The 23632-nt window shown below is 41.9% G+C and overlaps 2 protein-coding genes across 4 annotated transcripts in view; both read right to left on the minus strand.

Annotated features, from left to right (window-relative positions):
• Nucleotides 1-22777, minus strand: part of LOC308080974 (von Willebrand factor D and EGF domain-containing protein-like) — a gene marked incomplete at its 3' end in the record, with an annotated part of 44152 nt that extends 21375 nt beyond the window's left edge. Inside the window, 5 exon segments of the mRNA XM_080457381.1 lie at nt 1988-2247; nt 3382-3447; nt 5123-5351; nt 9177-9364; nt 22658-22777. Coding sequence (XP_080313507.1) covers nt 1988-2247; nt 3382-3447; nt 5123-5351; nt 9177-9364; nt 22658-22760 — 846 coding nt within the window. The 5' untranslated portion in view covers nt 22761-22777.
• The window catches only part of LOC308080976 (uncharacterized protein), a 1029623-nt gene that overhangs the window by 801182 nt on the left and 204809 nt on the right, over nt 1-23632 (minus strand). The window lies entirely within an intron of this gene.

A 23632-nucleotide genomic window follows, 5' to 3' on the forward strand; every position in this document is an offset into this window, starting at 1 on the left:
AATGACACACACACACACACACACACACACACACACACACACACACACACACACACACACACACACACACACACACACACACACACACACACACACACACACACACACACACACACACACACACACACACACACACACACACACACACACACACACACACACACAGAGAGAGAGAGAGTGTAGATCGGCCATTTTCAGAAAAGATATTTGGTGTAGAGGGGAGAAAAAAAGGAGTGGACCTAGTACTGTATAAAGCCTTGGGGGACCCTGATCAACAAGGTATATATAGGGTTTAAGTGATTAAGCCCCATGTTATACTTTAAAACATGTTCAACAGTAGTGAAAATGATCTAAAAGCATCACAATGCGGTGTGAGCTAGTACTGTAGATCAGCTATTCTGCCACAGCATTAGACCCCGTATTATTACTGTATAATTATTAATGTTGTTATATCATAATGATATAAGTGTAAAAAATGGGGAAACATTTACTACAATCTACAAGCTCACCACCCATCACAATATGACGCATTGTGAGCTTGAAGATCAGCTATTTTCATCATTTTTGTTAACATTTAGAAAACTGGTAAAGGAAAATCAATATAATTGTTACAGTACAACAATCACAATCACAATATCGAGTAATGGAGGTATTTAGTCAGAATAAGGTACTTGATTTTGTGCAGCCCTATACCATGCCATGCCATAGCACAATTTAAATGACTAAGAATCCATTTAAATAGAAAGCATGTGGAGGGGAGAGAGTGAGGCTTGTCTAGGCTGGATCTGATTTCACATCTCTCTCTCTCTCTCTCGGCTGAACCGTGCCTTAGACAGGTCACCATGATCCATCGTTTAACCCCGTCCTCACCTGCACACGAGCGGGGTCAACCTCGTTCAGCATGCCTTTCCCTCACAGTGAGCCTGGCTCTCATTACTTCATATACTGTCCATTGGATCACATGTGGTTTGATTGAGTAGAACTATTTTTTTTGCAGCACAGACATGCAGCAGAAAATGCAATGGACCCTTTTTCAGCCTTCTGATTGGTCCCTGACTGACCAACCAGTAGGCTCCTTCCGCCTTGTCCCGCCTCCATCTAGTTGTTTATGCTGAATTTGTTATTTTAAAACATACGTATATATATATATTTAAAATATATACCCAGTTTTTGGAAAGAAAACATTATTGTTCAATCACTATACTGCACCCGAGATGTTGCTTTTCACTGAGGCCAAGTTTAAAATAAGAATTGAATACATACATACATACATACAATATCAATATGAGGCAAATGAAAAACAACATTTTAAAATGGAAAGTGGATGGAGAGAGAGGATTTTTATCCAACCAAGCAACAGCAACCAATGGGTGCGCAGAGGGGCGGGACTGGACAAAGGGTATTATCTTTCAGGAAAGCTTGTAAGATTGGCTATTTTCACAATGTGTTGTACGATGACATTGATGGGCTTAAGTGGTTCGCTGTCTCTGTTTTCTTTTACAAATCGAACCCTGAGCATTAGTAATAATACTAGCAAGAGTGGTACAGGTACAGCACTGAGGGGGTTCCAGGGGCTCCCCAGCAAAATGAGGCACAGTTTAAGCCATTAAGACCTGAGGCCGTTTCTACAAATGCCTCCTAAATCAGTAGTTCTCATACTTTTTCGTAATTCAAAATTATTCAAAAATAGCAGATGTACAAGCTGGCAGCGCGGCACAAAGTGACGCGCTCCGAGCTTGTATATCCGCTATTTTTGAATAGCCGATGCAAAATTCTAAAAATATGTTTTTTCACATTTGTAATGGGTAAATAAATAAAAAAGCTCTATTTACAAAAGATGTTGACAAATGGTCTCTTATGGGGGTGCCTGGCACAAAATAATGTCAAATGAGCGGTCGATGCGTATCAATTCGGGGTCCTTTGACGTGAAAAAAAAAAAAACGTTTGAGAACCACTGCACTATAACAGCCTTATCAATAATCGTTACCGTCTCTCCCAGTCTGAAGTGGACTCCGTCCATCTCCACCATGGAGAAGGTCTTCGTCGTGGACTCCTGCCTGACCTCAGCCTTCATGCTGTGTCCGATGTGTCTGGCCCACACCACCCGGTAGCCCACCACGGTGGCCTGGTGGTCTGGGCCGGACGAAGAGGGGGAGCTGACCCCGACGAAGGAGCACCTCAGGTGGACGCTGCTGCCGAGGAGCTCCGGGGTGATGACGGGTCTGCTGGGGAGAGCCGGGAGGCTCGCTGGATATAGGAACACAATGATGGTGATGAAGAAGCAGAAAGAAAGAAATAATCACTTTATTGACAATGTAAGTGATTTTTTTCCTCTTTCTTTTTTACAAAAAGTTTATTTTTAAAAATGTTAAAGCTCTTTATTCTGATAGTAATCTTTACATTTGAGTGTTTGTTCTGTAACAGGGGTCTCCCCGTCTCTCCAGCTCTTAAAGGGATAGTTCACCCCCGAAATGACTTTTTTTCCTATCAATTATACACCCCATGGAATTCACGGAGATTTTGTATTCCTAAACCAATAATTTGATGACCGGTGGCGGCTCCGGTAAGAGACTCAAAGTGTCAACTTTGAGTCTCCTACCAGAGACATTAGCATCTTTCCGCCGGTCATCAAATTATTAGGAATGTGACAAAAACAAAAACAAATCATACTTTTTTGGGTGAACTATCCCTTTGAGTAAACACAATACATTTAAAAATGTGTTGGGAGGAAACTGCATGCAGGTCCAAAAGCATACAAATCCAACCCCAGAGGATACCAATCGTTGTTGTCGGGAAGAAACCTTGTACCTTGTAAACCCTTTTGCACTACTTCATCATACAAGAGTGTGGCACTAAAGTAGTGAAAATAGCAGGTCTACAAGCTCACAGCACACAGCTTGTAGATCGGCTGTTTTCACTATTAGAAGACGTTTTTAAAATAAGAAGAAAGGAACGGTTTTGGACATACAAGGTTCCACCTGACAGCAACAAAATCTAATCAAATGGACCTGATACTGTATTTTGGCTAAGCAGTTCTCATTCCCATGTGAACACAAAGCACGTGCCCTCTTATCAGCCCTGTTTACTCTCTCTGCCAGGACACTCCATTCACACATACTCATAACAAGGTGTACTTATAATGAACCATTTCAGAATACATGCAGGCATATAAGAACAAAACTGAAATAATAGTAATAATAGTGAATGAATAATACATGGAATATAAGTTGTATTGGTGTTACACAGACACCCAAATCGTTTGGTGTCCATTTTATGTTGGGGTCTCCAATTTGAGGCATTGTTTTTTGTATTATTGTGTGGAGACCGTAACAGACCCTGATTAATGAAGTGTAAAGGGTTTTAAGTGGTTTATTCATTCACCTTTGCATCGCCCATTGATCTCCACTTCACCCGGAGGACAGAGTTTTGGTCCAAATTCTGGTGAAACTGCAAAGAAATGTGAGGATTCATATATCAGTTCCATCAACCTGGAAACAAGAGCTTGAAACTCTGCTCTTCTGAACAAAGAATAAATACATGCATACATACATGCATTACATGATATCAGTAGAGTCTGTCACACTCTTGCAGATACCATGTGCATATTGTACAGAACACACCCTCATGCTAAATTTTTCAGGACAATTGTAGTCTGTGTGTGTGCATGTGCGTGCGTGCGTGCGTGCATGCGTGCGTGTGTATGTGTGTCTCACTGTGTCTGCTGTGACTCAAAGTGTACTCTATCATTGTCAAATCTCAACACAGTGCCATATGTTAGATCTGTAATCCCTGGCATGCGGAGTAATTTGATGCTCAAAGCCCAGGGCAAAAAAGGTCAACTATTGATAACAAGAAAATAGCCTCTCCTGCACAGAGTGAATGAGGACACAGTGAATACAGCAGTAAGTAGCAGTGTTAAAGTGGACAGTGAATACAGCAGTGAGTAGCACAGTGAATATGGACACAATGAATACAGCAGTGAGTAGCAGTGTTAAAGTGGATAGTGAATACAGCAGGACCTCCTGTTCAGAGTGGATACCTTCTTCAGGGGCGACTCAGATTCCATCAGAGCATTCACCCATGATGCACTGCTGTTAGTTAGCCAAGTTTTTTCTTGCATTTTATTCTTTATTGCTTGCTGCTTGAGGAGGGTACACAGCAAAAGGAGGGATACACAGTAGTCTCGTGTAGCCAGACAACTATTCCACAATCTCTGAATGCTATATAGAGTCTGGAACTACAACTCCCGAAATCCGAGAGAGGAAGCTGGCACTTCCGTTCACGAAAATATATTTTAAAATATCTTTACATTTTATTATTATTTCCATTTCTGCTAAGCAGCAAGCTAAATATACTTAGATGATTTGTATTTATATTAGGATAAATTTGCGCGACTGTAAAGACGAAACGGAAGTGGAGAGGAGGCTTCATATCCGGTTTGTATTCTAATCATGATCAGAGCTTCCGAGTCCCAGACTGTATGACCGAAAACATTTGAAAATTGTGGGAGGTAACAGTCTGGCCACGCGAGACTAGATACACAGCCAAATCCTTGGCATTTATTCATTACGAGTACATCAGATAACAGGATGTTGCATACATGGCCCGGAGTAGGCTGGCGCCCGTCTAGTATATAATATAAAATACTTTCTGTTAGAAAATCGATATCATCGGACGATACTAGCATAAAAATTGAAAATCCGAAAATATCGGTATCGTTTAAAAAAAAATGTTTTAATGAGTTACAGGAGTTCTTACTGTATGGTGTGGGTGATATGAAATGTGAGCTTACCATAATCACAGTAATCCTTAATCATATTCCATCATATTCAAGGGCTTTCGGAGAGAAATGAGACAAGACTCCAGTCACTTTCAAATTAGAGCACTGCAGAGGGCAGGTGTGTGTCTGTGACCAGCTGACGCTCGTTGTTACCGACAATTAGTTTACTTTTGGTGAAAAAGCCCGCATATATCGGTATCGGTTGATATCTATAAATGAATAATAAATGAGGAGTTGGACAATGTCAGAATATCGGATATCGGCAATAAAGTCAATATCGGACATCCCTACTTTCTGTACTCCCACTTAGACATTTTCAGTAGCAGTTGCCCAGCAGCCTACCTTTAGCGCAGTAGCCCATGCAGCCCTGGGTGGGTTGCAGGTAGTAGATGAGGAACTCCCCACAGTTGCGCACGGTGATGGGGATGCGGAACAGACAGCAGTCCTTGGCGCTGCCGTGGAAGAACTGCCACGTGGCGCACGCCGAGAGCTGCCGCATCTCGCCGGGACGTGGCAGGGAGCCGTCTCTTAGCGACAGCCACACGGGCGCCTGGGTTCCGCAGCGGTTCATCTGCACACCAGAGAAACAATGGTTCATAAAATGGTTCTATGAAAGGCTAGATGCAGTGGTGGAAAAAGTACTCAAATGTTTTTACTTATGTAAAAGTATCAATGCTGAAATGTAGAAGTACTCTGTTACAAGTAAAAGTCCGGAATAAAAAAATTACTATTGTTATGTTTTGTAATAATAATCAACATTTTGTTTTCAAATAATTGTAGTGGAGTAAAAGTACAATATTTGCCTATTTTTTGGGGGGGGTCAAAGTTCTTTGAGGAACCAGAAATGGTTCCTTAAAAAAAATGTTTTACATTTTAAAATCTTTCTTTGAGACACTTTTAGCATTTAAGCACTTGAGCATTCGTAGAAAATAGCCAGTCTACTAGCTCACAACACGGTGCAACGCGACACGTTGTGAGCTTGTACATCGTCTATTTGCGATAAAACAAGGAGTGGATCAGGTATAGACCCCTGGGTGGGGGTTCTTTATAGAACCATTAAAATGAATGGTTCTTTAAAGCGGTGTTTCTCAAAGTGGGGTCCGGGAGAGGGTTCATGGGGGTCCCCAGAAAAATGTTTTAAAATAACCGTTTAAAATGTTCAATATTTTCTAAATAATTGAAAGAAATGAAAAAAGAAAGAAGAAACATTTTAACGACATAAATTAAAAAAAAACATTTTCAGAAAGGAGTCCCTGACAGGAAAAATTTTGGGAACCACTGCTATTCAAAGAACCTTGGTCTGAAGTGAGTTTCTTTCTTGAGCTCTTAGCGAGGGAGCCACGGCGGCGCCTGGGTTCCGCACCGGTTCACGTGAGGAGAGATGAGAAGACGCAGGCGGTTATTAGCCGCAGCGAGGGGTGCAATTATCACCCTGCACCTGGCCTGGGGATGAGCGCTACAGCGGTGTGCCTCTGACATGATGGCAATCAGCTGCTCTTCGGGCCGCACGCAGAAAGATGTTTGATGTTTTTAACTGTTTCAAGGTTGTACCGTGCTACACCATTTGGTGACACGCCGTACCCTCAGAAACCAGCGGTGGAAAGTGCGTTTAAATACAGTTTTGAGGTACTTGATTTTTTCCTTTTTCTATGCTTTATAACCCTGGCCTCACCTTTTTTCTGCCTTCATTGAGAGTCCACAGTTAACACCATTAAAACCGGGAATGCATCCGTGTCATTTTAGATTTTAGCGTTGGCAGTTCAAAAATAGCAGATCTACAAGCTCGCAGCGCTTGTAAATCTGCGATTTTTGAACATTTTTGAAAAATCTTGGAAGTGTTTGAAAATGTTTCAATAATCTTCTCTTCTGGGGGTCCATGGCACAAAACCTTTTCAAACGGTGGTCCGCGGCCAAATATGTATACATTTGGAGGTCCTTGGCACGAAAAAGTTTAAGAACTACTGATTTAGAAGGCATTTGTAGAATCGGCCTCAGGTCTTAATGGGTTAAGATTGGCAGGAAACCAGGAAGAGAGAGTTGGGACCCTGGGTCTCACCTTTTTCAATACTACTCCACTAACACTCAGAGGCAAATATTGTATTTTTTACCTGACTATAATTGTTTGAAAACTGTAGATACTATTTACTTTGCTGTTTACATTATTATTACAAAACATGCATTAATCACTTAAGCCCTATAGTATATTTCGGCTTATAGAAAATTGCAGATCTACAAGCTCAAAAAGTGCCATAATGACCCGTTTTGGAATTTTGACAAATTTGGAGAAATCTGTGAACAATCTGCAACATGAGTACTGTAAGTAAAACTTTCAATGTAGGTATTTTACTTAACAGAGTACTTCTACATTGTGGTATTGCTATTTAACTTAAGTAAAACAACTTACTTATTCCACCACTGCCGAAAACACAATTAATTCATGCTTGCTAGAAAAAGAAAAAAGTGTTCAAATGAAGATTCAGTTTAGAGATTACATATTGTTTCAATGTTATGCTCCATTGATAGGAAAGCTAGTTGGCAAACCTATACTGTAGCACTAATACAGGTGGTAAAAGTTAATGAGTGTGCTCTTTAAACTTTAAGTACCATTAGCTCAAGATGTGACCGGACACAGGTACTAATCAGGTAATAATCATATAATTTACGCTCGTGTAAACACAGCTTTGGAATGTTTCAAACAAAAGCCACTTGTGTGCGAAGATGCTCATCTTCCCATTAGACTTAAGTTTACAGTTTAATGGAGTCTGTGTCTGTTGCCATCACTGTATTTAGACTGTTACAATGTTGCAGTCATGCCTGAATGGGTATGGAAAACAGAAGGTCCCTGTTTCGTCTCCCGGTCCCGGCTATGAGTCGAAGTGTCCCATGAGCAAGACACTTACGGTAAATCCTAACACTTTTCTGTTTTGCTAGTAGAAGCCATTCATCCCATGCTCTTTTGTCTATCAGTGGGCACTTGAATAATTGAAAAGATTAAAAAAACAGAAATCCATAATTTGTATTGTCTTATTCCGAATTCGAACCAAGGTCTCGCCTTTCTGTCAGGCAGTTCTATGGTAAAGACGCGCTGGAGACACACTCCTTTTCTCAGCGATAAGCATTGTGATTCAGCGCTCTCCTCCTAGTGTTATTTGGCAGAGCGCTAATGACCGCCTCAAGCACAAAATAGTTCTTTGAATCCTTACCACAACCATGAGAAGTCCATGTTTACCATTGTTTCAGCTAGGGCTATTTGGCACAGCGACGGTTAATATGTTTGAATGTTGCTGGCATCAGTAAACAATCTGTCACTCAAACAAATGCTTTCTGTTGACATGGCCCCCCAAGCCAGTTTTTTTATTTGTCTATATAAATATCTTTATTAGTATCACGCAAAGTTGACATGTCAGAGCAGTTAAGACATGTTTTATTTTTCTCCCCATCTCTCCCCCATATTGTTATTGCTGTCATATTTTCCTTTCCAAAAAGACAAAGAAAAAAGAAGAAAGAAAACAAAGAAAAAGTCCAGACAAACAAACATGCATACATGATATCAAACTAGGTATAAACAATAGAATGTGAGATAGAAAATAAATGATAAATAAAAAATAAGAATAAACAATAGACAAAAACAAAAATAAATACATAAGTGAGTTATCCAAATGCAAAACATGTGTCACAAGCTTATGTAGGTAATACATAGAGTTGAAATGCTGTCATACATCACTGTCCATCAATCACATATCCCAGTGGTTCTCAACCAGTGGTCCAGGGACCACCAGTGGTCCTTGAGGGGGTTCCAGGTGGTCCCCAGCTAAATGATGGAAGAGGTGGTAACCAAATGGACCCTTACTGGGTAGATCTTTAACTCTTGAGAGTGTAAAATGAAACCAAATGGACTCTTACGGGTCCATTTGGTTTCATTTCACGCTCTCAAGAGTTAAAGTATTGTTAAACATCTGCATTACTTCATTTGCGAGAAGTCTACACAATTAGAGAACGCAGCAGAAAAGATCATAATTTGATCAACGTTTGCCTGTCATCTCTCCTATGCTATGGCACCAACATCAATACAGCATGAATTGAGGACGAAATCTCATCAACGACTACGAAATATTCAAAGTCTTGGGTCTGGGAATCTAAATCTCATCAAATGGTGGTCCGTGGCTCAAATGCCGAATAAAGAATGGACCGTGATATGAAAAGGGTTGAGGGTTGGGATATGTCAGGACATATCCCATTATAGATACACACAGGTTTCCTAAGCCAGTTTTTGTTGCAGTGTGAGTGGACTTGCCTGGCGGGTTGTAGGGCTGCATGTTCATGCTTAGTCTGCTTATTCCGATTTACACTTGTAAGTCGCTCTGGATAAAAGCCTAAATGCTAAGTTGTGTCTTACCTCCACACAGCTGGTGGGCATCTCAGCCGGCTTGTTGTTGATGTTGAAGCGATACCACCCGGGGGAGAGGGAGTGGTCACAGATAAGGTCCTGGATGGCCGTGTTCTGGATCTCCGTGGAATCAAAGTCCACACTCCGGTACGGGTTCCTCAAGGTGCGGTGGCCTCCTGGGGAACACTCTGGGGGGGCTGGAGGGCACAGAGGTCGAGAGGTGAGAGGGGGTATACACAGTACAATCTCAGTGGTTCTCAACCTTTTTTTGAGCTCTGGACCACTAACATATTTCAAACAATCCTGAAGGACAAGCCTACCCCACCTACTTACAATAATATTTAGCACTAGTCCATACCCGGGGATGTTGCACACTCAAACGATGTGCAGACGTGACTTAGATGGGACCACAATGGGCACTACAGATCCCATAGCACGTGTCTGTGCTAATAAACAGCTTGAATTTGGGAAAAGTACAAAACAGCTTCAATTCATTTTAAGAACCACTGGGGAGAGAAATGCATGAGAATAGCCATCTTAACTGTGTAGAAGTCCCTGTCCTTATGGCACTGTAGCACACTGAGGGCTACTGGAGGTTGTTGCTGACACAATATATGAGAGACTGTTTTGCAATGGAAGCTTCTGTGCTTTAAAAATAATTATTTAAGAATGAACTCCCATTACACCTAAGACAGGCAGCCTCTGTGGATATCTTTAAAGCACAGCTCAAGACCTATTTCTTCACTCTTGCTTTTAGTTGATTTTTAAATCTCTGTGTTGTTATTCATGTCCTCACTGTTTTGCCTGATTCACTGCCTTTTTTGCTTTTATTTTAATGTTGTGTTATGTAAAGTAAAGTCAGTTTACCAGTAAAGTAGAAGTTCCTCAAATTTGTACTTTGTTACTTTCCACCACTGCACTGAGATAATTGTGCACCACTGAGGAAGAACTGTCTGTGTGTGAGAGGCCTGAGCCCAGGGGTACAGCATCCTACTATAAAGAGGACAGCACAATTAGACAATTGACAACACCTGCCAATTGCCGAATCACCCCTTGTCTCCACCCATAGCAGTCTTAGTTGAGTGAGAGTTCACAGAAATGCTAATAAACATTTGGGAAAAGTGTAAAATTGGCTCCTCCCTCTCTTCGTATGTTAATGGTCCATGTACTGTACATATTCAAGTTCAGGTCCATAGACCATATTCACACGGCGGCCATGTTGCTATTAAGTTAATGAAGTGCCACCCCGGTTGCCACGGCGACGGGGTGGCACTTTCAATGTAAAATTCCATAATGGCCACCGTGTGAATATGGTCAATTGGTCAACCCACTGAGAAAAACATATGAGGACAGACGGAATGACAGTTTGAGGTTTCCTCATTCAACCTCATAGGATAGTAGTATTGGGAAGGCATAACACAGTGATTTCTTCTTTTTTTTTACATTAATGATCTTAAAGCCACTGAAAATAGCTGATCTGCAAGCTTATAACGCGTCATAGTGTGCACCTTTTATTCTGAAAAAACACTCATACCATAGCAAATGATGGTGATTTTGGACAAAATGTTCAATGGGAACGGCGTGCGTGTGAGCTCAGGTGTTTGGGCATGCGTGTGGGCGTGAAAATACATAGTGAGGGTAGAGGGACAAGGCAGTGAAAGCCAGTCATACTTAATATCACCCAAACTAAAACTACTCTATTGCCACACTGGTACAGTAAGTCTTACCTTTCCACAATGAACACATACTGTATAGTACAGTAAAAGAACCAGTAAAAAGCGCTGAATCGAGGCTTTAATGATACACAGTCTAGAGCAGTGTTCTCAAAGTGGTGTCCGGGGACCCCCAGGAGTCCTTGAGGGGGTCCCCAGCTAAATGAGGAACAGTTTAAACACTTATTGTGTGGCTATTTGAAAATAGGCCATCTTCAAGCTCACAACGCATCGCAAAGCGACGTGTTGTGAGCTCGTTTTCAAAATATTTTGACAAATGTTCTCTTATGGGGGTCCCTGGCACAAACCATTTTTTCTGATGGGGGTTCTGTTGGCCAATTACATACATTTGGGGGTCTTTGACATGAAAATGTTTGACAAGCACAGGTTTTATAGTTCACTGGGAACTAGAGGAAAGTCAGTGAAAGCTTCTGGAGTCTCATTGGGCTTAAGAAGGGGTGAGGTGAGGCTATTTTCAAAACACAGTGAATTAGGGCTTTAGGGATTTAGGATGCATTGTGTCAACAGAGACAGCAGGGGGGGAGGGGAACCAGTGTCAAACCTGTGACTCCTTCAACAGTCCTGCACTTTCTTCAGTTCACACCTACAGTAGACTATGTACCTCCGTCTGGCCAAAAATAACACATTGGAGCTCTAATCCAGTAAATTGTTGCTGTCGGGTAGAAAACCTGTATGTCCAAAACCGTTACTTTTCAGGAAATGGTCAAAAAAGAGCTTGCGTTCCAATGGATCCAATGTAGATATTATTTAGTCACAAGCTCTTGTTAATACTTGTTGGTTCAATATGTATAAAACCCACAGACAGAATTAACCACTTTAACATTAAAAACAAAACAAAAAAACCCCCAGCAAAAATAGCACTTTTATGCAACACACTTGTATGCCGAAGTAAGCATACATTTGTGAAAAAACACAAGATTTCTGCCCCTAATCCGGTAAATAAAAGCCTGTGAGAAGTGAATAGCGGTCAGGGAGAGTTAGTGGTAAGTGCAGATGAGGTGAGGTCACACCGTTTTAAAACACAGGCAATTGCGGCTTCGCGACTTAAGACTCAATGGGAACTGCATGTGTCAACACAGATGGGGAGAGGGCAAAGGTGATGAAAAATTGCTTCACCCCAGTGCTCTTAAAACAGCAATAGGCGTAATCCGAAGAAAGGTGAGAATAGCTGCCACTGACAAGAGCTACCTTCCAACCAAGAAAGACAATTAACTAGTCAGGAAGAGTGAATTTCAACCTGGCCCCAAATATAATGGGGAACGTCATTATAGAAGAATACTTTGAAACATGTTCACTTTTTCCTGGGACAATTTGCTAAATGTTTCCCAAAAAATACACAATTTTCCACATTTTAAAAGATGGCAAACATTGCCTATTTGTGTGCTCTCAACGTGCCGCCATGCGATGCTCGGGAACATCAGTGAGGTTGGAAGGGCAGGAAGGATCACTTCACCAAGCAGAGGTTATCTAAATCACTAAGAATAACATGCATTCCTTTTGAGCCCCTCGCTCCTCTCCAAACCTGCCCCGGGACGGGACCCTGCAGCCAACCGTGCATGCATGACCACACTTCTGAACATAGTTTGCAGATGGAGCCTGAAGAAGCTTTTTTTTGGGGGTGTTATTTGAGCAGAATGTGTCATTTGCAACGTTACACATGTAGCCTTAGATGTCACAAGCTACAGTAGGTTTCAAGATTTGGCGGCCCCTCTGTAGTAACTTTGAGGGACACCTAGGGGTCCCGGACCCCCCGTTGAAGACCCCTGCTGTGAGCGACAGTAGCATGCTACGTTCCTACTATGCAAGCTTCTGAACTGCCGTTCAGGGGACAAATGATGTTGTTTTAATTGAATTGCCTTAGGTCAACACAGCCCCTTTTCTCAACAAACCTGAACAAAAGGCAAAAAGCCTGTCCTTTCACTTGTAAACGAACAAACTCGCTCCCCATTCAGTGTTTGACTTTCATTGCAGAGGGTGAGGCACTGGAGTGGAAACGTCAGGAGAAAAAAAAAACAGTAGCTGCTGTGTAAACTGCCCGAATACAGTCAAAAAGCCCCCCCGACAGACAGTGAGAGGACCCCTTGAAAGACACCGTGCTTGTTTACATCTGCCCTTTTCCTGCTCGCACACCTTGTCTGGAAGATAGCTAACAAGAGGTGAGGTCACAGGTCCTTCAAACAACCACAGACAGTGGTGGAAAGTAACTAAGTACTGTACCTTTACTACAGCCACGCAAGTGTAAAACAGGGCTTACTGTAAGTGGCTAAAACTTGTACTTGAACATATTTTTTAGTTACTTATACTTTACTTGAATATTTCCATTTTTCGATAGCCTACTTTACACTTCCACTCCACTACATCTCAGAGACAAATATTGTCATTTCTACTCAATTATTTCAAAATGTTAGTTACTTTGTAGATTTCGATTATTATTACAACACATGCGTTTATGCGAGTACTTATATTCTGATGACAATTCTTCTTTTACTCAAGCAAAATTCTTATTACAGGACTTTTACTTGTAACAGAGACATTGTGCATACATTGAGGTATTTCTACTTTTACTCATGTGAAACAGTACTGCTTGCTTACATACATGTGCCCCTTTCCAGCTCACACACCTTGTCTGGGAGCTAGCTAACAAGACGTGAGGTCACGGGGTCGTCCAAACAACCAGGTTATTTTTTTCTTTTTTAAATGACAACAGGCGAGACTTCAGCTGTCCCAAATCCCAGACTTTAATGAGTTTACAGAGTCTGGGGGGGGGTCAGTCAGAGGGGGTCCCAAAGTGGGTTTAAGCCAGTGTTTCCCAAACTGGGGTTTGGGGGAGGGATGGCAAAAGATCACAGGGGGGTGTGTGAGGACTTGTCTGTTTGGAGGTGGTTTGATTGATTGGATACTTTATTAGACATAAATGTAAACAGCACAAGGTACAGTCAGACATTTGGGTCCTGGTACATTTGTGTTATCCTTTGGTACAACATGTATAAAATCATAACTTGTATTTGGGTCATTATATTGTCAAAATCAGTGAAATATAGTCTGCATCTTTCAAGATCTTTCAAAAAGTTTCAAAAACAGCTCAAATAGATGATCTACAAGCTCGCAATGAGCAAATGTTTGCTATTTGTAGTGCGAGAAGTATATAGGGCTTAAGTGGTTTACCATACATGTTTGAAAAATACAAGAGACCGTGCGCGTGCGTGCATGCATGCAGGAGTGGGGGGTCTCAGCTTGTGTCAGATGTAAGTAGGGAGTGCTCCAAGGAAGAAGGAAAAAAAAGTTTGGAACGGCTGATTTAGGCGGATGGGGGGGGAGGGTGGTGGTGTTGAAGGTAAGCTAATGAATTGGACCCCAGGGATAAGGAAAGATCTCCCTGGAAGACTTCAGTGGCCCAGACGTGCTTGGCTCTGCGCTACCTCCTGTTTCTGGGTAAAGAAGATTAAAGCGAGAGCAGCATGTTAACATAACTGTGGCGGTAGGGTCCGTTCCCCCGAGGCCCGGACTGACTGTCACTCACTGGGAGAACAACAGAGACAGGCCTGCGACCAGCTGGTATTAATTAACCCATTAAGGCCTGAGGTTTCGATTCTACAAATGTCTTCTAAATCAGTTCTAAAACAGTTTTCTGGAAAAATGTATGTTGTTATATCAGTGGTTGTCAAGGACCTCCAAAATTATATGTATTTGGCCGCCGACCCCCATCTGAAAATATTTTGTTCCAGGGACCCCCCAGAGGCAAAGATTTGATTTACAAATGTTTGCTTCAATTGCATATTACTGTATTGTCTCTTTTTTTATTCTGTCATGTCTATTTTGAATGTATGTTTTGTTCTTTGCTTTAAAGAAATATATATATATTCAAAGATTTGCAAAAATGTTCACGATTTTTCAAAAATAGCAGATCTACAAGTACATGAGCTTGTATATCTGCTAATTTTGAATAGCCAAAGTATAAAATAATGGTTTAAGTGGTTACACAGATGCATTCTCCGTTTTAATGGGTTAAGCGCTATTAAGAGTTTTGTTTTCAAACTTGTATTAGCCCCAGCATCCCAAATCCCAATTCTACGGCAAGTATTTCTACGCCACATTTCTCTTTTGGTCTGAAAACACTTTGAAGCCCATCTAGACCAGCGATCCTCAACATGTGGGCCCACTGGGGGACCACGAGGGCGTTGAAACTGGGCCCCCAAATAATTGGCAAAACCCTTGATTTTTATGATCATCAACAGTTTCAAAATTTTCAAGTGGGCCCTGCTCCAGAAAAGGTTGATAACCAATGCTCAAGACCCTAAACCTACAACTTCATCACACACAAAAAAGGGGAAAGAAATCTATATTTCTTGGCATGTTGGTACCAGATGGATGGGCTTTGACACACACAGGACGGTGGAACAAGTATGAAAATGCTTTCGATAATCACAGGAAAAGTACTGCAAAGTCACTGTGGCATGCACTGTTTCATAGCAGTAAATCCTAAACATTTGGGACTCAAAAGCCAAGCCATTGCTTGCAGAATGTGCTTTCCTCCTTCGCTGATCAGTGCCAATACTATGCTGCACATAAAACCAGTGGTGGAAGAAGCAATCCGATTGTATACTTACATAAAAGTAGCAATACCACAAGAAACATACTATATTAAAAAAGTACGGCCCTGGCCTCCCTAGGTTGGCAGAGGGAAGGTAGTGCCCAGGATTACATAGACAATTGGCACTGGGTGTAAAAAAATGGGGTTACAAAATTGTGGGATAAAAATGTAAGTAAAAAAAAAGAAAGAAAACAAAAGTACCAAAGTAAAAGTACTGAAATGTTTTCGAAAATAGCTGATCTACAACCTCACAATGTACCTTATGGGCTTGCAGTTTGGCTCTTTTTGATTGGCCAAAGCATAAAAACGGGCTTTATTGGTTATAATCGAAGAAAATTTTACATTTTCCTCTGAAATTTGTGGAGTAGAAGTATAAAGTATTGAAAAATGGAGACACTCAAATAAAGAACCTCTAGTAGAGTACTTGATTAAATATACTTTGTTACTTTCCACCACTGCATAAAACCATGCTTTGCGACATTCCTTTTAAGATGTGTTTCCACTGTAACAGCCCCCCCTAAACACATGGCACTGATGTGTACACACACATTACTCTCATAAAAGGACCACAATGGAAATAAGCTCTCAAAGTGTTTTTGTGTTTTATCCTTTTGACAGATATGTAGAAATATATCGTCATGTACTGTAAATGCAGTTTTGTCAATAAAACATCAATCAATCAATCAGTCAGTCAGTAGATGGGCTATTTTCTCCGCACGTTCGCATTTTGTCACCATTCTTTTTGTGTTTTATGACATGCCCAGAGTAGGGACGCTAGGGTTCAAAGTGGTTAATGATTAATTACCATATGTGACTGTTCCCAAATTAGATTCATATAAAAGGTTAGAGTACTTGAGTACTGATGGTGCAAGAGGTGTCTTTAAGCACTTGAGACATGGTGGGAATGCTAAAATATGTATTTGGGACAATACATTAATATATAATATCTAGAGGTTGGCAGACCTGCTAATCTAACTCTCTGTCTGTCTGTCTGTCTCTCTCCCCACACACTCCCTATGCACACAATAATGTACTGAATGTACTGTACTGTAGTTACACTACTTTAACTCGCATCGTTGTAAAGCCATCCTTTTCAGTGACATTCCTTTTATATTGTCACTCCTCCACCATAGTGGGGCGACGCCCCCTGTAACCACAGGTAACCAATGTCCAAACATTCTGTGACAGGCTCTCATACAATTAACTGCACTGGTTCTCAAAGTGGGGTCCGGAGACCCCCAGGGGTCCTTGAGTGTATTCCAGAGGAACGTGTGAGAGAAGGCCCTATTTCATTTTGTCGCGTTGTCAGCTCCTAGATCGGCTATTTTCAAACTCTTTCTTGTCCTGGCACAAGATGATATGTCCTTATTTGCGGTATTTGCATAATATACAGTGAAATGTGACATCTGCATTCAACCCATCCTAAGAATCAGGAGGCAGCGCCTCTGGGAGCAGTTAGGAGTTGAACTGTCTTGCTCAGGGACACTTCCATATAGATCGGGGTGCAAACCGGGGACCTACTGTTTCCCAGGCGGCCTCTCTACCCACTCAGCTACAGCCACCCCGATATCTTTTCAAATGGGGGTCAGAGACTAAATACTTATCAACTCGGGGGGGGGTCCTTGTCTTAAAGAATGTTTGAGAACCACTGATTTACCAATACCGGCGGTGCAGAAAGGTTTGCTGCTGTGATGGGAGATAGTGATGGGTTCTGCCCACCCAGGACACTTGTTTTTATGACCCTCTGTGTCGCCTACTTTACGACTGCATTCTTTGATCCTCTCTGTGACATTGTTTCACAAACACAGGGATCGGGGACACGTTTTTATGGGTCGTCGTGAGTAAATAGCCCCCTTGTTTCTTTATTTTTCTTTTTACAATAACATTAAAAAGGTTTTCTAAGATTTTCCATAAACATAAAAAGTCCAACAAAATTACAACAATTCAGAATTCTTTTACAATTTTCTAACAGAGAGAATGGCTGATCTACAAGCTCACAGTGTATCGATGTGACATGCTGTGAGCTTGTAGATCGGCTGCATTTTCTCAATTTGTAAATGGTTCATTCATAATGTTTTGGTGGGTCCTGGGGACACACCATATTTCTCTTTTGGGTCTCAAGATGAAAAGGTTTGTGAACCCCTGGTCTGTGACAACACTGGCATCTCAGGCGGGTGGCCGTGATTGGACAGGGATGCCATCAATCAATCAATCAGTGCCAGGATTTCCTAGTTTCTTTTCGAAACATCTTTAACTTTGACTGAGTTAACAGCCCAATAACTACCCCATGTTTATGGAGCTGTCTGTCACGGGCAGATGGCTGCAATTCTTTGCATTCTACTGACATTTACTACACTTACTCTAGGTTTTTTACTGATGCCACTTTTTGAACCCCGCTATCTCCAGTGATCTATGCACCTGCTGCTGAGTTTGTTTTTCTAAAGGCATCCATCCTGTTTGATGTCAGCCGTCTATTGGTTAACGCTCACAAGCCATTTTAAGCAAAGATGCTTCCTCTAAACCTTTTTAAAATTTCAAAGAACCCCAGTTTGATATGCATTAGACCAGGGGTAGGCAACCTGCTGCTCTAGAGCCGCATGTGGCTCTTGGGCCCTCTCCCGTGGCTCCCAGTTGCTTGGGCAAAGAAGTAAAAAAAAAAACAATTATTTATAGAGCCACCCAACAATGGAACTCATTATCCGCAAATATTAGACAAATTAAGAGCAAATATGTATTCCAAAAATTGATTACAAACAGATATTAATGAGAGAGATCACACAATTAGAATGATCAATATGTTTTTGTACATGAGGTTTAACCAATGTTCCTGTAGTGTCTATACCATTGGCATTTTAATGTACAGTAGCTTAGTTTTGGGCTGACGAGTGTCAGTTGTTGTTTGTATGTATATTGTATGTTGTTTTATGTTGTGATGTTTTATGTGGACCCCAGGAAGACTAGCGACCACGGCAGCGGAAGCTAATGGGGATCAGAATAAAGAATATGCAAAGGAATAAGAGGTTTTCTTTCTGTATATTTTTTACTTTAGGCATAAAGTTAAGTTATTAAAGTAAAGTTATTAGTAAAGAAAAAGTGTCGCCCATACACCAGATAAAAATAAGAAACTAATCATTGAAGGAAAATAAAGAATTTATTAATGCTTGCTTGGTTTGTTTGCTTTCACCACCAGTGAAATTATTGTTTATTGTTTGCTTATTTCTCAAAGCAGATCAAGTATACCAGTAAGCCAGCAACGGCTTACTGGTATACTTGATCTGCTTTGAGAAATAAGCAAACAATAAAAAAAAGTTATGTTGAAACACCAGAAAAAGCACACAAAAAAAGCCGCTCGAGACAGATTTGTAATCATCTTTTGGGCCAAAAATGGCTCTGTTGATAATAAAGGTTGCCTACACCTGCATTAGACCAGTGTTTCCCAAACCATTTCAGGAACCATTTTGGGGTCACACAGACCCATTTTTATGGGTCGCCAGTTAATGTCCCTTTTTTTCTTTGTTTCCTACATTTAGTTTGTTTTATTATTATATAAAAAATAAAAAATAAATAAAAATCACAATTTTAGATCTGCTATTTCCACTAGTTTGGGTCCCAGGGAGACATAAAATGTCTCTTTCCTGTGTTGAGCTAAAATGTTTGGGAACCAGTACCTTAGGCCACGGATTTGATAGAACTTGTATCTCCAAGACTCCAATATACTGTACAATCCTCAGTGTTCATTGGCTCGGTAGCCGGTCTGAACCGGAAACACACACATGCGTTTCCTGTTCAAATCTGCTGCTGAGCCAATCAAACGAAGCTGTGGGAAAATGGCACAGGAAACGAGTAGGCCTACAGTATGCCACCTTCTCAAAACTGGAACTACAGTCAGTTATGCCTATTGTGTTCATATACAGTGGTTTCTAACCCCTAGACTCCCAGTGGTGGGCAGGCACTTTTCATTTACCCCTGCACCCCCAGAGCACCCACATCTTTGAGAACTGTTAACCTGCCACAGCTGTTCGCTGCTATTCATTAAGCTCCATCCCTCTGGATTGAGGGGGGGGGGGGGGGGCTAAGGTGTAAATCAGATGTAGATCCAAGGCTAGATTTCCCCCTGACCCAAACATTAAAAAACATGCATCAGATTTTTAACTCAGTTTTGGCACAGCTCCAGTCAAGTTGAGCCAGATGTATTTATAAAATACCTTTAGACCAGTCAGTGACGCGAACAGCCTTTTTGCATGTAGTTGGGGGAAGCCTCGCCCCGGAGGCGCGCCGACTCAGCAGACCTTGAGGCCGAGGCGTCGCGCCCGAGCGCCTCCAGGCACGAGTGCCCGCGACGACCGGCCGATTGTCTGCTAGTCGACTAAGCGCCGTCCGAGTTATGTACCGATAGGCACAGAATCGTAAATGATGTTGTGGGGACTGCGTTTGCCCCAACTGCCACTCAGTGCACTAACATAGCTCGCGTCGCCAGGCTCTCTCCCCACCCGCCACCCCGCCCTCTTGCCTTCAACTACATGCAAAAAGGCTGTGCGCGTCAGTGACGTGCGTCTCAAACATTTTGATGTCAGGAACCCCCAAATTGATGCGTATTAAACCGCAGACCCCACATTTGAAAGTATTTGGTGCGAGGCCCCCAATAAGAGAATATATTTTTTTCAGGCCAAGGACCCCTAAGATGAGAGGGAGATGAAGCAGGGACCCCCACTATATATTTTATAAATTGTGTTGCAGATTAAACGTTGTCATAGATTTCATAGATAGCTTCATAGACTTGTTTGACACCACTGTCATCAGTGTTGATGGATTCATGTTCATGTGTATTTTCAGACAGTAAACCACTTAAACCGTCAATACTTAGTAAACTTCACCTTTCACTCTGTACTTGGTTTACAATTTTTTTTCCCTCTACACCAAACCTCTTTGCCAAAAATAGCTGCAAGGCGTTGTAAGCTTGTAGATCGGCTATTTTTGGCTAAAGTTCTCCACAGAATAGGGATGCTAGGGTTCAAGTGGACCGGACCCCCTGTTGAAGACCCCTGGTCTATACTGTAGATGGGTAGAGAAATTAACCACTTTAAACCTGCCGTCCCTAGTATGTTGTGTATGTAATAAAGAGAAATTATGAAAAATTATCTTAAGGTCCACAAGCTCACAACGCATGATCGCATCACAGTGTTGTGAGCTTGCAGATTGCACATTTCCTGTACCTGTTCCTTATTTTGCTGGTAATCCCCTGGAACCCCCCAACCCAGAACCACTGCCTTAGAAATAAATCTTGTCTGATTCAGTAGACGTTTGCACAAAAAGGAAAAAATTCTAATGTTTATAAACAGGAGAAAGTAATCAATCTGAAAGTGCCATGGCTGTCTGGGACAAGGGCAGACCACATGGATCTTTTTACACAGCCAAAGGAGAAGAATGAATGAGCTGGCTGAGCTGAGCCAAGGATGGACTTAGAGATGAGATGAGATGCTTCTCTGTTGAAAGGCTCATATGATCGTCCAGGTGCTGAGTGATGGGTATGAAGGACTCACCACCCTCCACGCTCACACACACACGCACGTTCCCCATGGCTGGCTGACATGTCCTCTGTGGTTTGAACATGAAGGTTGTCTCTTTAGAAAACAGTCATTATTGACCTCGTCCTCACTGCTTACTGACTGACTGACTGACTGACTGACTGACTGACTGACTGACTGACTGACTGACCAACCTACTGACCAACCTATACTGACTGATGTCTTATGAGTGAGTGAGTGAGTGAGTGAGTGAGTGAGTGAGTGAGTGAGTGAGTGAATGATTGAGTGAGTGAGTGGTAGCCTTAGATCAAGACAATAGTAGATGTATTTTATCGATTTTGACATTTTTTAATCTACGAGAGTCTCGACCACCCAGTTTGCCCTGGAATGTCAGTATTATGTCACCAGTAAAGCCCATATTTCTGTAAACATGTACAAATGCAAAAACATATAAGGTGCTTACCCGCTTGCCCCAAATGTTAACTAGGTGTCCGGGGTATTTGTGCAATGTATTAGACCATATCTTTCAATAAAGAAGTGTTTTAATCCCGTCTGTGACCGATTCTGTCGGAAATTCCCATGGGCGGTAGAGACGGGGCGCATCCGGTGAAAGCCGGAATTACACTCAATGTAAACAGGAAGTAAACGAGGGGGGGATGCTGTTCGGCCACAAACGGTATTAAAACACTTCTTTATTGAAGAATATGGACTAAAACATTGCACAAAGACTCCGGACACATAGTCAACATCTGGGGCAAGCGGGTAAGCACCTTATATTTTGCATTTTTACATGTTTGGAGAAGTACAGGATTTACTGGTGACATTTCAGGGCAAACTGGGGGGGTGGTCGCTAAGACTCTCGTAGATACGAAAGTAAAAGTCAGACTCGATAAAATACATCTACGATAGTCTTGATCTAAGGCTAGGTGAGTGTCTGTCTGTCTGTCTGTCTGTCTGTCTGTCTGTCTGTCTGTCTGTCTGTCTGAGACTGACAGACTGAGAGAACTCATTCTCATGCTATTCATCAAAAATGTGGAATGCCCTACCAAAAGGAGTAAAGGAGTGTAAAACCCTACTCACTTTCAAAACTGCCCTAAAGATACACCTTCAGGAGGCTGCAATTCGAAAATGGCCCCTGTCTAAGTCTTAACCTACCCCTCCCTACCCCCCCCCCCTCTTTCATTTTCCTCTTTTGTATATATATATATATTTTTTTTTTCTCTCGTCATACCAGTAACCTGAAAGCTGATTGTATGACATTCTGTATAGTAGTGTGTATATCTGCCTGCCTCTTATATTTCATCATGATTTGTGTGCATGGGGTCCTCATCTTAAACAAGCGTAATGCTTAATGAGGGTTTCCAGTTTAGTAGACCTTGTATTGTGAATTTGTACTTCCATGTACTGTTATGTACTGTCATGTACTATTCTCATGTCTTTCTAAATAAACTACATCAATCAATCAATCAGACTGATAGCAACTGTCAGAGTGGCTGCCTATACGAACAGACTGAACTAACTAAACTAAACGGGCTCGGCTGACTGATTTATGGACCGATTTGACACACACACGCGCACACACACAGGCAGTGTGACAGAGACTGACTGACATGGTGACATTACATGAATTAGACTACTCACCATATTGTGTGAACGCTCCTCCTAACATCATCACAGCACACAGCAGCAGTGAGACTCCTCTCACACAGCGTGGAATCAAGGTGTAGAATAATAAAGGCTCCATTGTTGCTGCTGCACCTCCACACTGTCCTCTCAATGGTCAAATAAAATTTAAAAAAAGTAAATTGTAAAATAAATGTAAGATAATGAGAGCGTTTCAGCTGCAGTCCTCCTGTCCCGTCGAAAAGAAGAAATCCATTGGAAATAAAAAGTGATAAACTCTTGTTTACTTGTCCCGTTAAAAAAGGTTAATGTCGCCAGAAAGTGATGATATGCGACAACTTGTTTAGTTCGTTGAAGGACGCAAACCTGTCTTTTTTAGATGGGATGGGGAAATGTTTTAATTAAGTTCACGCTCGGTCGTTTTAATAAGGGCTCCATGATGAAGTATTTGTAAAGTCTCCGTTAAACTCGGTTGAAGAAGCGACTGAAAAGTTAAAAAGAACCAGAACAAGCTCCTGTAACGCGTTAATGTGGCGTTGGAGGCTGTGTGGAAGTTGTGTGTGTGTGGTGCTCAGAGAGAGAGAGAGAGAGGGTAGAGCGAGTGGGACAGACAGAGAGAGAGAGAGAGAGAGAGAGAGAGAGAGAGAGAGAGAGAGAGAGGGGGAGAGAGGTGTGTGTGTGTGTGTGTGTGTGTGTGTGTGTGTGTGTGTGTGTGAGGGTACGCACGCACGCACGCACGCGCGCGCGCCCACACACGCACACACACACACGCACACACACACACACACACACACACACACACACACACACACACACACACACACACACACACACACACACACACAATGTTGTTGTCCTCACAAGTATAGTAATTCAAGTTAGACATGTATCTGAAATGATGCACTGAATAGAAACACACATGCACATGCACATGCACATGCACATGCTGTGTGTGTGTGTGTGTGTGTGTGTGTGTGTGTGTGTGTGTGTGTG

Source organism: Gymnoscopelus braueri (genome assembly GCF_963280865.1).
Source record: "Gymnoscopelus braueri genome assembly, contig: SUPER_24_unloc_1, whole genome shotgun sequence".
NCBI classification, from domain to species: Eukaryota; Metazoa; Chordata; class Actinopteri; order Myctophiformes; family Myctophidae; genus Gymnoscopelus; species Gymnoscopelus braueri.